This window comes from Heterodontus francisci, chromosome 13, assembly GCF_036365525.1.
Source record: "Heterodontus francisci isolate sHetFra1 chromosome 13, sHetFra1.hap1, whole genome shotgun sequence".
Classification (NCBI taxonomy): Eukaryota; Metazoa; Chordata; class Chondrichthyes; order Heterodontiformes; family Heterodontidae; genus Heterodontus; species Heterodontus francisci.
This window is the reverse complement of record NC_090383.1, coordinates 95078519-95092435: the sequence shown is the minus strand read 5'-3', so window position 1 is coordinate 95092435 and position 13917 is coordinate 95078519. Positions and strand designations below refer to the sequence as shown.

The following is a 13917-nucleotide window of genomic DNA, read 5'->3' as shown; positions in this document are numbered from 1 at the left end:
ACTAACTTGCTGGTGTTTTCTGATGTACAGAGAAGGTTGATCAGGGCAATGCTGTTGATGTAGTGTACATGGACTTCCAAAAAGCATTTGATAAAGTGCCACACAACAGACTTGTGAGCAAAATTATAGCTCATGGAATAAAAGAGACAGTAGTAATAACATGGATACGAAATTGGCTGATTGTCAGGAAACGGAGAGTAGAGGTTAATGGATGTTTTTCAGACTGGAGGAAGGTTTTTGTGCAGTTCCCCAAGGGTCAGTGTTAGGACCCTTGCTCTTCCTGATGTATATTAATGACCTAGATCTTGGTGTACAGGGCGGCGCAGTGGTTAGCACCGCAGCCTCACAGCTCCAGTGACCCGGGTTCAATTCTGGGTACTGCCTGTGTGGAGTTTGCAAGTTCTCCCTGTGTCTGCGTGGGTTTTCTCCGGGTGCTCTGGTTTCCTCCCACAAGCCAAAAGACTTGCAGGTTGGTAGGTAAATTGGCTATTATAAATTGCCCCTAGTATAGGTAGGTGGTAGGGAAATATAGGGACAGGTGGGGATGTGGTAGGAATATGGGATTAATGTAAGATTAGTATATATGGGTGGTTGATGGTCGGCACAGACTTGGTGGGCCGAAGGGCCTGTTTCAGTGCTGTATCTCTAAACTAAACTAATATAACAGACATTGCTGTAGCTGAATCAATGATGAAAATAAGTTGTGAATCTCCAACTTTCATTTTTACTGTAGGCATTGGAATTATATCTTCAAGCCCCTTTACTGTCATCTTCCATGTTTTTCTTGTTCACTGACTGATTACAACTCTTGATCTTCCTGCTTGATAGCAACCTATAGAGTCATAGGGCTGGATTTTCTTCTGCTGTCATGAGCGGTGGCAGGTGAAAAAATGGTGGCTCACATGCCACCGTGCCATCGCAATCTGCTGTGCGGCGGCCCAACATAATACACCAGTTGGGCCGTACCCCACCTCCTCTCCACCACCAATCACATGGAGGGAGCAGGCTCTGCGACGCCAGCAATGGCATCAGCTGCCTGTGCGCAGGTGCTGGTGCTATTTTTAAAGGGCAGCCAACCCTGCTGGTACATTAAAATTTTTGAAGAACTACCCACCCATGCACTGCAAAAAAACTATCACCCCTCCCTCCCAATAACAATTACAAGTCATAGTTGCCCTCTCCCCACCCCAAAACACTTACCTGCAAGACTTGACCATTCCCTCCCCACAAACCGATCAAAGTGCAGAGGTCACCCCTCCCCCCATACACTATTAATGCAGATTGGACCTCATTTCCCTCCACCCCCACCCCCACAACAGGACTAAAAATCATAAGATTCCTCCCTTCCCCACCTGGTGGCACCAGCTTTCCCTGGACGGGAAAGTGAAGGCGCGTCTGTGCCAGATGCTGCTTGGAAGATTCCGGACAGCGGTTAAGATGGCTGGAAATTTTATTTAGATGTATTCATTATCTTCATTTACATATGTAAAGTCAGTTCCCGTCGCCCAGCGGAGGCGGGGCAGCCACAAAGCATCGCTGCTGCCAGGAAGATTGGGCCCGGCACTCCCAGTGTTAGGCTGCATGGCGGGCTGTTGCCTGTACCATCTTCTGGTCGCAGCCCCGCCCCCTGCCATGGATCTCGACATGGGGACTTCAAGAAAATCCAGCCCATAGATTCAGTTATGGCACAGAAGGAGATCATTCGGCTTATCGAGTCCAAGCCAGCTCTCCATGGAGCTATACTGTCAGTCCCACTCCCGGGTCGGTCTCCGTAGCCCTGCAAGTCTATTTCCCTCAAGTAACCATTCAACATCCTCTTGAAGTCAGTGATTGTCTCCGCCTCCACCATCCTGCTGGGCAGCGAGTTCCATGTCATTACCACCCGCTGCGTAAAAAAGTGCTTCTTCATATTCCCCCTGCACATTTGCTCAAAACCTTCAATCTGTATCCCCTAGTCCTGTACCATTTGTTAATGGGAACAGCGTTTTCTTGTCTAACTGCCTTTCATAATCTTGCACACTTCTATTAAATCTCCTCTCAATCTCCTGTCTTCTAAGGAGAACAAACCCAGCTTTTCCAACCTAATCTTGTAACAAAAATCCTCCATCCTTGAAACCATTATGGTAAATCTCCTCTGCACCTCTCAAGAAGCCTTACATCCTTCCTCATGTGTGGTGACCAGAACTGGATGCAATACTCCAGTTGGGGCCTAACCAAAGCTTTATAAAGGTCCAGCACAACTTCCCTGCTTTTGTACTCAATGCCTCTACTTATGAAGGCCAAGATCCTGTATGCTTTACTAACCATTCTGTCAATATGTCCTGCCACCTTCAAAGATTGCTTCACATGCACCCCAGGTCCCTCTGTTCCTGCACACTCTTTAAAACTGTGCCATTAAGTATATATTACCTCTCCCCATTCCTTCTACCAAAATGCATCACCTCACATTTGTCAGTATTAAATTCCATCTGCCACTGCTCTGCCCATTCTGCTAACTTATCTATGTCCTGTTGCAGAAGGTTCATATCATCATATGCCCGTGCCACGTGATAGCGAAGCGAGGAATAGGGAGAGAGAGGAGTTGAACACGTGGCTGCAGGGATGGTGTAGGAGGGAGGGTTTTGGTTTCCTGGATAATTGGGGCTCTTTCTGGGGTAGGTGGGACCTCTACAAACAGGATGGTCTTCACCTGAACCAGAGGGGTACCAATATCCTGGGGGGAGATTTGCTAGTGCTCTTCGGGGGGGTTTAAACTAATTCAGCAGGAAAATGGGAACCTAAATTGTAGTTCCAGTGTACAGGATGTTGAGAGTAGTGAGGTCAGGGATAAGGTTACAAGGACGCAAGAGGGCACTGGCAAGCAAGAACTTGGTTTAAAGTGTGTCTACTTCAACGCCAGGAGCATCCGGAATAAGGTGGGTGAGTTTGCAGCATGGGTTGGTACCTGGGATCTCGATGTAGTGGCCATTTCGGAGACATGGGTAGAGCAGGGGTAGGAATGGATGTTGCAGGTTCCGGGCTTTAGATGTTTCAGTAAGAACAGAGAAGATGGTAAAAGAGGAGGGGGTGTGGCATTGTTAATCAAGGAGAGTATTACTGCGGCAGAAAGGACGTTTGAGGGCTCGTCTACTGAGGTAGTATGGGCCGAGGTTAGAAACAGGAGAGGAGAGGTCACCCTGTTGGGAGTCTTCTATAGACCTCCGAATAGTTCCAGAGATGTAGAGGAAAGGATAGCGAAGATGATTCTCGACGGGGCGAGAGTAACAGGGTAGTTGTTATGGGGGACTTTAACTTTCCAAATATTGACTGGAAATACTATAGTTCAAGTACTTTAGATGGGTCAGTTTTTGTCCAGTGTGTGCAGGAGGGTTTTCTGACACAGTATGTAGACAGGCCAACCAGGGGCGATGCCACATTGGATTTGGTACTGGGTAATGAACCCGGCCAGGTGTTAGATTTAGATGTAGGTGAGCACTTTGGTGATAGTGATCACAATTCGGTTAGGTTTACCTTAGCGATGGGCAGGGACAGGTATATACCGCAGGGCAAGAATTATAGCTGGGGGAAAGGAAATTATGATGCGATTAGGCAAGATTTAGGATGCGTAGGATGGGGAAGGAAACTGCAGGGGATGGGCACAATCGAAATGTGGAGCTTATTCAAGGAGCAGCTACTGCGTGTCCTTGATAAGTATGTACCTGTCAGGCAGGGAGGAAGTTGTCGAGCGAGGGAGCCGTGGTTTACTAAAGAAGTTGAAGCGCTTGTCAAAAGGAAGAAGAAGGCTTATGTTAGGATGAGACGTGAAGGCTCAGTTAGGGCGCTTGAGAGTTACAAGCTAGCCAGGAAGGATCTAAAGGGAGAGCTAAGAAGAGCAAGGAGAGGACACGAGAAGTCATTGGCGGATAGGATCAAGGAAAACCCTAAGGCTTTCTATAGGTATATCAGGAATAAAAGAATGACTAGAGTTAGATTAGGGCCAATCAAGGATAGTAGTGGGAAGTTGTGTGTGGAATCAGAGGAGATGGGGAAGCGTTAAATGAATATTTTCCGTCAGTATTTACAGCAGAGAAAGAAAATGTTGTCGAGGAGAATACTGAGATTCAGACTACTAGGCTGGATGGGATTGAGGTTCACAAGGAGGAGGTGTTAGCAATTTTGGAAAGTCTGAAAATAGATAAGTCCCCTAGGCCAGATGGGATTTATCCTAGGATTCTCTGGGAAGCCAGGGAGGAGATTGCAGAGCCTTTGTCCTTGATCTTTATGTCGTCATTGTCGACAGGAATAGTGCCGTAAGACTGGAGGATAGCAAATGTTGTCCCCTTGTTCAAGAAGGGGAGTAGAGACAGCCCTGGTAATTATAGACCTGTGAGCCTTACTTCGGTTGTGGGTAAAATGTTGGAAAAGGTTATAAGAGACAGGATTTATAATCATCTTGAAAAGAATAAGTTCATTAGCGATAGTCAGCACGGTTTTGTGAAGGGTAGGTCGTGCCTCACAAACCTTACTGAGTTTTTCGAGAAGGTGACCAAACAGATGGATGAGGGTAAAGCAGTGGATGTGGTGTATATGGATTTCAGTAAGGCGTTTGATAAGGTTCCCCACGGTCGGCTATTGCAGAAAATACGGAAGTATGGGGTTGAAGGTGATTTAGAGCTTTGGATCAGAAATTGGCTAGCTGAAAGAAGACAGAGGATGGTGGTTGATGGCAAATGTTCATCCTGGAGTTTAGTTACTAGTGGTGTCCCGCAAGGATCTGTTTTGGGGCCACTGCTGTTTGTCATTTTTATAAATGACCTGGAAGAGGGTGTAGAAGGGTGGGTTAGTAAATTTGCGGATGACACGAAGGTCGGTGGAGTTGTGGATAGTGCCGAAGGATGTTGTAGGTTACAGAGGGACATAGATAGGCTGCAGAGCTGGGCTGAGAGATGGCAAATGGAGTTTAATGCGGAAAAGTGTGAGGTGATTCACTTTGGAAGGAGTAACAGGAATGCAGAGTACTGGGCTAATGGGAAGATTCTTGGTAGTGTAGATGAACAGAGAGATCTTGGTGTCCAGGTACATAAATCCCTGAAAGTTGCCACCCAGGTTAATAGGGCTGTTAAGAAGGCATATGGTGTGTTAGTTTTTATTAGTAGGGGGATCGAGTTTCGGAGCCACGAGGTCATGCTGCAGCTGTACAAAACTCTGGTGAGACCGCACCTGGAGTATTGCGTGCAGTTCTGGTCACCGCATTATCGGAAGGATGTGGAAGCTTTGGAAAGGGTGCAGAGGAGATTTACTAGGATGTTGCCTGGTATGGAGGGAAGGTCTTACGAGGAAAGGCTGAGGGACTTGAGGTTGTTTTCGTTGGAGAGAAGGAGGAGGAGAGGTGACTTAATAGAGACATATAAGATAATCAGAGGGTTAGATAGGGTGGATAGTGAGAGTCTTTTTCCTCGGATGGTGATGGCAAACACGAGGGGACATAGCTTTAAGTTGAGGGGTGATAGATATAGGACAGATGTTAGAGGTAGTTTATTTACTCAGAGAGTAGTAGGGGCGTGGAACGCCCTGCCTGCAACAGTAGTAGACTCTCCAACTTTAAGGGCATTTAAGTGGTTATTGCATAGACATATGGATGAAAATGGAATAGTGTAGGTCAGATGGTTTCACAGTTCGGCGCAACATCGAGGGCCGAAGGGCCTGTACTGCGCTGTAATGTTCTAATTCTAATTCTAATCATCACTGTTTGCCACACCTTCAAGTTTGGTGTCATCAGCAAATTTTGAGATTATACTCTGTATTCCAAGATCTAAGTCATTTATATATATCAAAAAAGCAGGGTCTCAGCACTGCCCCTTGGGGAACACTACTGTCTACCATCCTCCAGTCTGAAAAGTGGCCATTTACTACGACTTGCTGTTTTCTATCCATAAGCTAAATTTTAGTCCAATTGGACACTGACCCTCCTATTCCATGAACTTCAATTTTGTTTCACCAGCCTTTTATATAGTACCTTATCAAATGCTTTCTTAAAATCCATATAAACAACATCCACTGCATTTCCTTCATCAACCTTTTCTGTTACTTCATCAAAATTCAATCAGATTGATCAAGCATGATCTGCCTTTTACAAATCCATGCTGCCTATCCTTAATTAACTTGAACCTCTCTAAGTGTCCGTTGATACTTTCCTAGTTTATAGGTTTTAAAACTTCACCCACCGCTGATGTTAAGGTAACTGGCCTGTAGTTGCTAGGACTGTCCTTACACCCTTTCTTGAATAAGGGTGTCATATTTGCCATTCTCCAATCCTCTGGCACCTCCCTCATATCAGGGAAGATTGGACGATTATGGCAAGTCCTTCTGCTATCTCCATCCTGACTTCCTTTAGCAACCTGGGATGCAAGTCATCTGGACCAGGTGACTTATCTACCCTAAGCATAGCCAACCTTATTAGTACCTCCCCCTCTAAATTTTTATCCTCTCCATTTCCTCTACTCTCTGTGCTTCTACTGATATTTTGTCAGCCTCCATTTCCTTAGTGAACATTGATACAAAGTGCTCATTAAGTATATTCACCTTGCCCTGCTCCTCTAAGCGTATGTTACCCTCTCTGTCCTTAATTGGCCCCACTCTTTCTCTTACTTCTGTTTCCATATCTATCATGTGTGCATTCAAGGACTCCCAGGCACCTGAGCTAGCTTTAGGTATACCACAATCTTGACCTGGTGCGTTGCTGTGGCTTCGAGCTTTACCGTGATGTGGAGCATTACTGTTTCTTCTACTCCTGCATGCTGTCTGGATTTGACTGACTTTTGCACAAGAATAGCACTTTGACTGGAAATGGGGGCATTTAGATGGTTGATGGCTACCATGGCATTGGTAGCATCTGAATTTCTGACTCTGTGAACTTGGCTGCCTTGGCCTGGTTCTTGCTGAAATCCAGTGGACCTCCCCTGCTGGCTCACGAAAAGAACTTCCTTGCAATTTGCAACTTTCTCATCCTGCCATTTTTATGGCTGTGGCCTCATCGTAGGCCTCCTACCAAGTTAGCTTATTGCCTTTACTCAAAAGCGTGGAGTAGGTTTTACTCTCCAACCTCCAACCAACATGTCTCTAAAGTTGAAACGTTAACTCTGTTCCTCTCTTCACAGATGCTGCCAGACCTTCTGTGTATTCCCAGCACTTTCTGTTTTTATTTCTTGTTTCAGGTTAGTTTGTTTGGATACTCTGCTTGGCAGTTTGATGAGGTTCGAGGACAGTGTTATTTACATCAGTTCTTGAAGGAACAACCGGATTTGAATTACAGAAATGTTGACGTGCAGGAGGAAATGAAAGTAGGCAACTATTGGTTTTATCACATGGTTTAAATCAAGTTATGTTGTTGTCCACATTAATCTAGAGCACAGATATAAGCTTTCTTCATTACCTAAATGTCAATCTGTAAAAAGTACGTTAATTCATCTCTTTCATCTCTATTAGAAAATAAAGAAACCAGGTGGTAGATGCTGTAGAAATAAGCATTAAGTTATACTTTTAACTAAATTCAGCCCAAGTGATAAGTCAAAATTACATCAGTTGAAAGATAGCCTTAATGTCCACTGACTAGGGTATTATACATGGCAACTGTCTGCTTGGATTTTCCACTTACTGCTGATATTCAGAGTGTGTTCCAACAGAGTAAATATGGGGCAGGAGTTGATTGTATAAGAACCCTGCCTATTTTTGTGGATGTCTAATTTTTCACCATAACTTCAGGTCAATAAGCCATATTTAAATGAGGTAGTAATGATGTGGTGCTGCCTTATGAGTTGAATCCAGAAACTTCTTGGTCTGAATGGCTCAGTCCCACTCTGAACAAGGAATTTATCAATTGAATTGCTGAGATGCTACTTCATGGTCTTAAACATGTTTAGTAAGCACTGAGGGTGACATGTTGGTGATCTGAATTGGGCCTCCAAAAGGGGCATTATGGAGAACACACAATTTTACACACTATAAGCTCCTGAGCTCAGCTATGCTGAAATCCCCCACAGGGGTGAAGGTGAAACTGCAGCTTTCTCACCATTTGGTTGATTACAAGTGGCAATGACAAGGTCCTGGGAGTAGGTTGAATGACTGCCCGCTTGGTTTAGTTATAGCTATGTAATTCACACTCTTGTATTTGCTGCTGAGTGCAGAATTGACAGGAAAATTTTCATTTAGCATTTGCATTGAAATATGTGATATATGTGTATTTTAATTATATCTTTTCTGCTATTTCAAGAATGTATTACGATTTTGGCTGAAGAAAGGCGTTGATGGTTTTAGGGTGGATGCAGTCAAATATCTTCTAGAAGCTGAAAGTCTAAGAAATGAGCCTCAAGTCAACTTAACACAGAACCCGGTGAGCTAACAAACTTTTTATATAAAATTAATAAATCTCCTCTGGCACTTTTCATGGTACTTGAATTGCAGGACCCAGAGTTCCGCATAAAGATGGAAGGTGGAAAGTTGAAGAACATAAGCCACGACTGCATTTTGCGCGGCTCAGGCAATTAATTACCTGCAATCGTGGCTTCCGCCCCTCTGAGGCAGGACGCCCCGCCTCCAAGAATTGCTGGTCAATCAGAGGGCTGGCAGCTCTTCTGTCCCAGCAGCGCTGCCGGGAGCAGTGGCCACTGCTGGGACTGCAACAGGCCCTGACCCAGCCAGCGATGGAGCCGGAGAAAAAGGTAAGTGGGGTCGGGGATCACCGAGGCCAATCAGCCACTCGAGAGGGCATAGGGTAGTGTTCCAGTAGGAGTGGAAATTTCCATTGTGGGGGTGCTTCATGGGGCCCAATCAGGAGCGCCCCCCACCGCCCCAGCCCACAGGAAGGCTGCCAGGTTTAACTGGGCAACCTCCCAGGTAGCGAAGCGCCATCTGGCACTGGTGGCAGGAAGACACCTTTAAGTGGCCATTAAGACCACCTTCCGCCTCCCCCACCACTGTTAAGATACCAGTGGGGGCGGGTAGGCGACAGCTACAGCACCCCCTCCCGTTATCTGAACCGATTTTGTGCATCCCTCCACCCCCAGCCTGCTCCTGGGGGATGGTTGTGCCAGGGTGTAAACTTCCAGCCATTGTGACTTGTCTGCATAGAGGCTACTAGCTGTACACTCTTGACAACTGGCAAAGGGCTTTTCACAACCCATCTTGGCCATCATAGGGGTCTTACTGGGAATTCCAGTGTGGCTAAAGGAGAAAGAGGAGCAGCAGGAAATGGCACACAGACCTGTAGCTGCAGGGACAGCAGGTAGAAGGAAGAGAATTTGCGGGAATCCTTACCCTCCCAGAATTTTCAGATCTAGGACATCATACCACTAGTTCTCAGAGAAGTACTGTCTAAGGAGGTTGTGTTTCTTCAGGAAAGAAGTGACAGTGACACCTCCTGCAAAAAGACTTGCAACTACAGCCTTGCCTGTCAAAACTAAAATCATTGTTTCCCTGAACTTCTTTGCCTCCATCGTCTTCCAGGCTGCTGCAGCAGATATCAGTAACATTGGTCAGTCTGCAGTTCATGTTTGCATCAGGCAAGTGAAATGTTGGCCAGGACAAGCACATTTTTCACTTTTCCCATGGACAACTGGAAACAGCAAGATAGGAGTCTGGGGATTTCACAAATTTTAGGTTTCCTCTAAGTTTGTGACAGCATTGACTGGATACACGTTACTGCATGGGCTCCCTCAGAAGGTCCTGAATCTCAAGGGATTCTATTTTCTGAAAGTTTAAATGATGTTTGATGACCAGCAGCACATCATGCAGGTTTGTGCCCTTTAGTGATGGTACATCTTTGGGACGGTTACCCCCCTAAGGGCAAGGACAAGGCAAAGGTTAGCAGCAGCAGATAAGAGGCTATGAAGATGAACAGACCCAAACCGAAAAGAATACTACAACCCATAGAAACGAAAAAGCAAGTCAGCAACCCAGACTTCCTACGAAGACGACTGATGGTCCCGGACAGATTACAACCAGATCTGGGAGACTTGTCAAATCTCCAATGAGACTGAATCTGTAAAGTCAGAGACTTGGGGAGAGAGAGAGTAGTAGAGCAGTCATAAATAGATAGATGCTTGGAAAAATGTTGGATAAAGATTTGGGGGGAGATGAAGTATAAGGATGTAAAGGGTTTATACTGAAAACAGTGAGAGAGACACCCTCCCAATGTATGAGCAAGGATGTAACAGTCACATGAGAGGTTTGAGAAGAAGGTGGTATCGCAGCATGAAGGAAAAGTAGTTGATAATGATGATATATGACTTCCCACCAAACATGAATAAATCCATGCCTATCCTTTGCCAAGGTTTAGTAGGAAATTAGGTAGTCAACAGCGATTCGCGCACTGTCGCGCACGTCTGACAATTGTTGATCAAGGTCTCGATATCCTTAGATATCCCAGGCCAGCATACTGAAGATTGTGTGTACACTTGGTTATACCCAAATGGCCTCGGTGTAAACGATCTAAGATATCAGATCACATTGAAGTAGGAATAACAATTCAGTCATTGTAAACCAATAAATCATCCATTATTTATTTATTTAGAGATACAGCACTGAAACAGGCCCCTCGGCCCACCAAGTCTGTGCCGACCATCAACCACCCATTTATACTAATCCTACACTAATCCCATATTCCTACCACATCCCACCTTCCCGATATTTCCCTACCACCTACCTATACTAGGGGCAATTTTATAATGGCCAATTTACCTATCAATATATATATATATATACATATATATATATTTCCTATACTCATGGAACATCTTCATTGTTCTCCCTCCTGGAATTTCTTGTGGCCACCCATGTGTACAATATTGTCTAATGCACACTTCATCATTCTTCTGTGCTTGTTGTATTTCTCGCAATTCTGTGTGTTGCGAGTATGACTTTATGCCACCTATGAAATTCATGTTTTCCTGTGATGGATGATCTACAGTTGCCCTCGATAACACGTCGGTTGATGACTGGAACTTCCCTTGGATGTATACAGTTTCATATGAGTACCTCATTAATCTGAAACGAAACCTTTGTATATGTGGTGGTATTTTTGCTACTCCTTTTTCGTATAATAAGGAAACTAATGGCTTGTGATCTGTCTTGATTACCACACATATTCCAATGATGTCTGAAAAATTTTCCACATGTCATGTGACAGCTAGAGCTTCTTTTTCGATAACTGTGTAGCATGTCTCTGTATCTGACGCATAGAATATCGGTCTACGGAACCATCAGGTTGCTCCTGAAAAGGAACAGCGCCCAAGCTGTCTGAAGAGGCATCTGCTGCTATCATCGTAGTCCGTGTAGGATTATAGTGTGCCAACACGTCAAGAGAAATCAGCATCTCTTTAATTTTCTGGAAGGCTTGTTCCAGGTGGGCATCCCAACACCACGCTTGCTGTTTTCTTAGAAGGTGTTTCAGCAGATCAGTTCTTCTTTGGCCTCCTTGTCTCGAGAGACAATGGGTAAGCGCCTGGCGGTGGTCAGTGTTTTGTGAAGCAGCACCTGGAGTGGCTATAAAGGCCAATTGTAGAGTGACAGACTCTTCCACAGGTGCTGCAGATAAAATTGGTTGTCGGGGCTGTTACACAGTTGGCTCTCCCCTTGCGCTTCTGTCTTTTTTCCTGCCAACTGCTAAGTCTCTGCGACTCGCCATGCTTTAGCCCCGCCTTTGTGGTTGCCTGGAAGCTCTGGCGATCGCTGGCAACTGACTCCCACGACTTGTGATCAATGTCACAGGACTACATGTCGCCTTTGCAGACATGGACGGCCGGTGGGTCTGATACCAGTGACGAGCTCGCTGTACAATGTGTCCTTGGGGATCCTGCCATCTTCCATGCAGCTCACATGGCCAAGCCATCTCAGGCGCCGTTGGCTTAGTTGGGTGTATATGCTGGGGATGTTGGCCGCCTCGAGGACTTCTGTGTTGGAGATGCGGTCCTGCCACCTGATGCCAAGGATTCTCCAGAGGCAGCGAAGATGGAATGAATTGAGACGTCGCTCTTGGCTGACGTACGTTGCCCAGGCCTCACTGCCGTAGAGCAAGGTACTGAGGACACAGGCTTGATACACTTGGACTTTTGTGTTCTGTGTCAGTGCGCCATTTTCCCACACTCTCTTGGCCAGTCTGCACATAGCAGAGGAAGCCTTTCCCATGAGCTTGTTTAATTCTGCATCGGGAGACAGGTTACTGGTGATAGTTGAGCCTAGGTAGGTGGACTCTTGAACCACTTCCAGAGTGTGGTCGGCGACATTGATGGATGGGGCATTTTTGACGTCCTGTCCCATGATGTTCGTTTTCTTGAGGCTGATGGTTAGGCCAAATTCATTGCAGGCAGCTGCAAACCTGTCGATGAATCTCTGCAGACACTCTTCAGTGTGAGATGTTAATGCGGCATCATCAGCAAAGAGGAGTTCCCTGATGAGGACTTTCCGTACTTTGGTCTTCGCTTTTAGACGGGCAAGGTTGAACAACCTGACACCTGATCTTGTGTGGAGGAAAATTCCTTCTTCTGAAGGAAGAGCAGCAGGGAGAAGAAGATCCCAAACAGTGTAGGTGCGAGAACACAGCCCTGTTTCACGCCACTCAGGATTGGAAAGGGGTCTGATGAGGCGCCGCTATACTGAATTGTGCCTTTCATATTGTCATGGAATGAGGTGATGATACTTAGTAGCTTTGGTGGGCATCCAATCTTTTCTAGTAGTTTGAAGAGACCACGTCTGCTGACGAGGTCAAAAACTTTGGTGAGATCAATGAAAGCAACGTAGAGGGGCATCTGTTGTTCACGGCATTTCTCCTGTAGCTGGCCAAGGGAGAACAGCATGTCAATGGTGTATCTCTTTGCTTGAAAGCCACACTGTGCCTCAGGATAGACATGCTCAGCCAGCTTCTGGAGCCTGTTTAAAGCGACACGAGCGAAGACTTTCCCCACTATGCTGAGCAGGGAGATTCCACGGCAGTTGTTGCAGTCACTGTGGTCACCCTTGTTCTTATAGAGGGTGATGGCATATTGGCATCGCGCATGTCCTGTGGTACTGCTCCCTCGTCCCAGCACAGGCAAAGCAGTTCGTAGAGTGCTGAAAGTATAGCAGGCTTGGCACTCTTGATGATTTCAGGGGAAATGCCGTCCTTCCCAGGGACTTTTCTGCTGGCTAGAGAATCAGTGGCATCACTGAGTTCCGATTTTGTTGGCTGTACGTCCAGCTCATCCATGACTGGCAGAGACAGGGCTGCATTGAGGGCTGTCTCAGTGACAACATTTTCCCTGGAGTACAGTTCTAGGTAGTGTTCCACCCAGTGGTCCATTTGCTTGTGTTGGTCCGTGATTGTGTCCCCTGATTTAGATTTGAGGGGGGCAATCTTCTTGACGGTTGGCCCAAAAGCTCTCTTAATGCCATCATAAATTCCTCTGATATTTTCTGTGTCAGAGGCCAGCTGAATATGACTGCATAGGTGTTGCCAGTAGTCATTTGCGCAGCGCCTGGCTGTTCTTTGTGCAGCGCTTCTGGCAGCTTTAAGTGCTATGGATGTTAACTCGCTGGGGGCTTTCTTGTAGTTCAGCAGTGCAATGCGCTTAGCAGCTATGACAGGTTCCAGCTCTTCAATGTGAGATTGAAACCAGTCTGCATTCCGCTTCACACGATTGCCATAGGTGGTCATTGCTGAGTCATAGATGGCGTCTCTGATGTGGGCCCACTTGGTCCCTGCATCCCCTGTGGGAGTGTTTTGGAGGGCTTTTTCAAGTGAATTTCGAAACTTACGTAACAGCTGTGGATGAGAAATTCTGCTAGTGTTGATGCGCGGGCGGCCCTTCTGCTTGGAATGATGCAGCTTCTTTGGTTTGAGGCTAACCTTGCTGCACAGCAGGGAGTGGTCGGTGTCGCAGTCCGCACTGTGGAAGCTGCGTGTGATTT

At 46.1% G+C, this 13917-nt stretch overlaps 1 protein-coding gene across 1 annotated transcript in view; it reads left to right on the top strand.

The window, feature by feature from the left end:
* The window catches only part of slc3a1 (solute carrier family 3 member 1), a 55426-nt gene that overhangs the window by 26789 nt on the left and 14720 nt on the right, over positions 1-13917 (top strand). Inside the window, exons 4-5 of the mRNA XM_068045209.1 lie at positions 7194-7319; positions 8249-8368. Coding sequence (XP_067901310.1) covers positions 7194-7319; positions 8249-8368 — 246 coding nt within the window. The remainder of the gene's footprint in view (positions 1-7193; positions 7320-8248; positions 8369-13917) is intronic.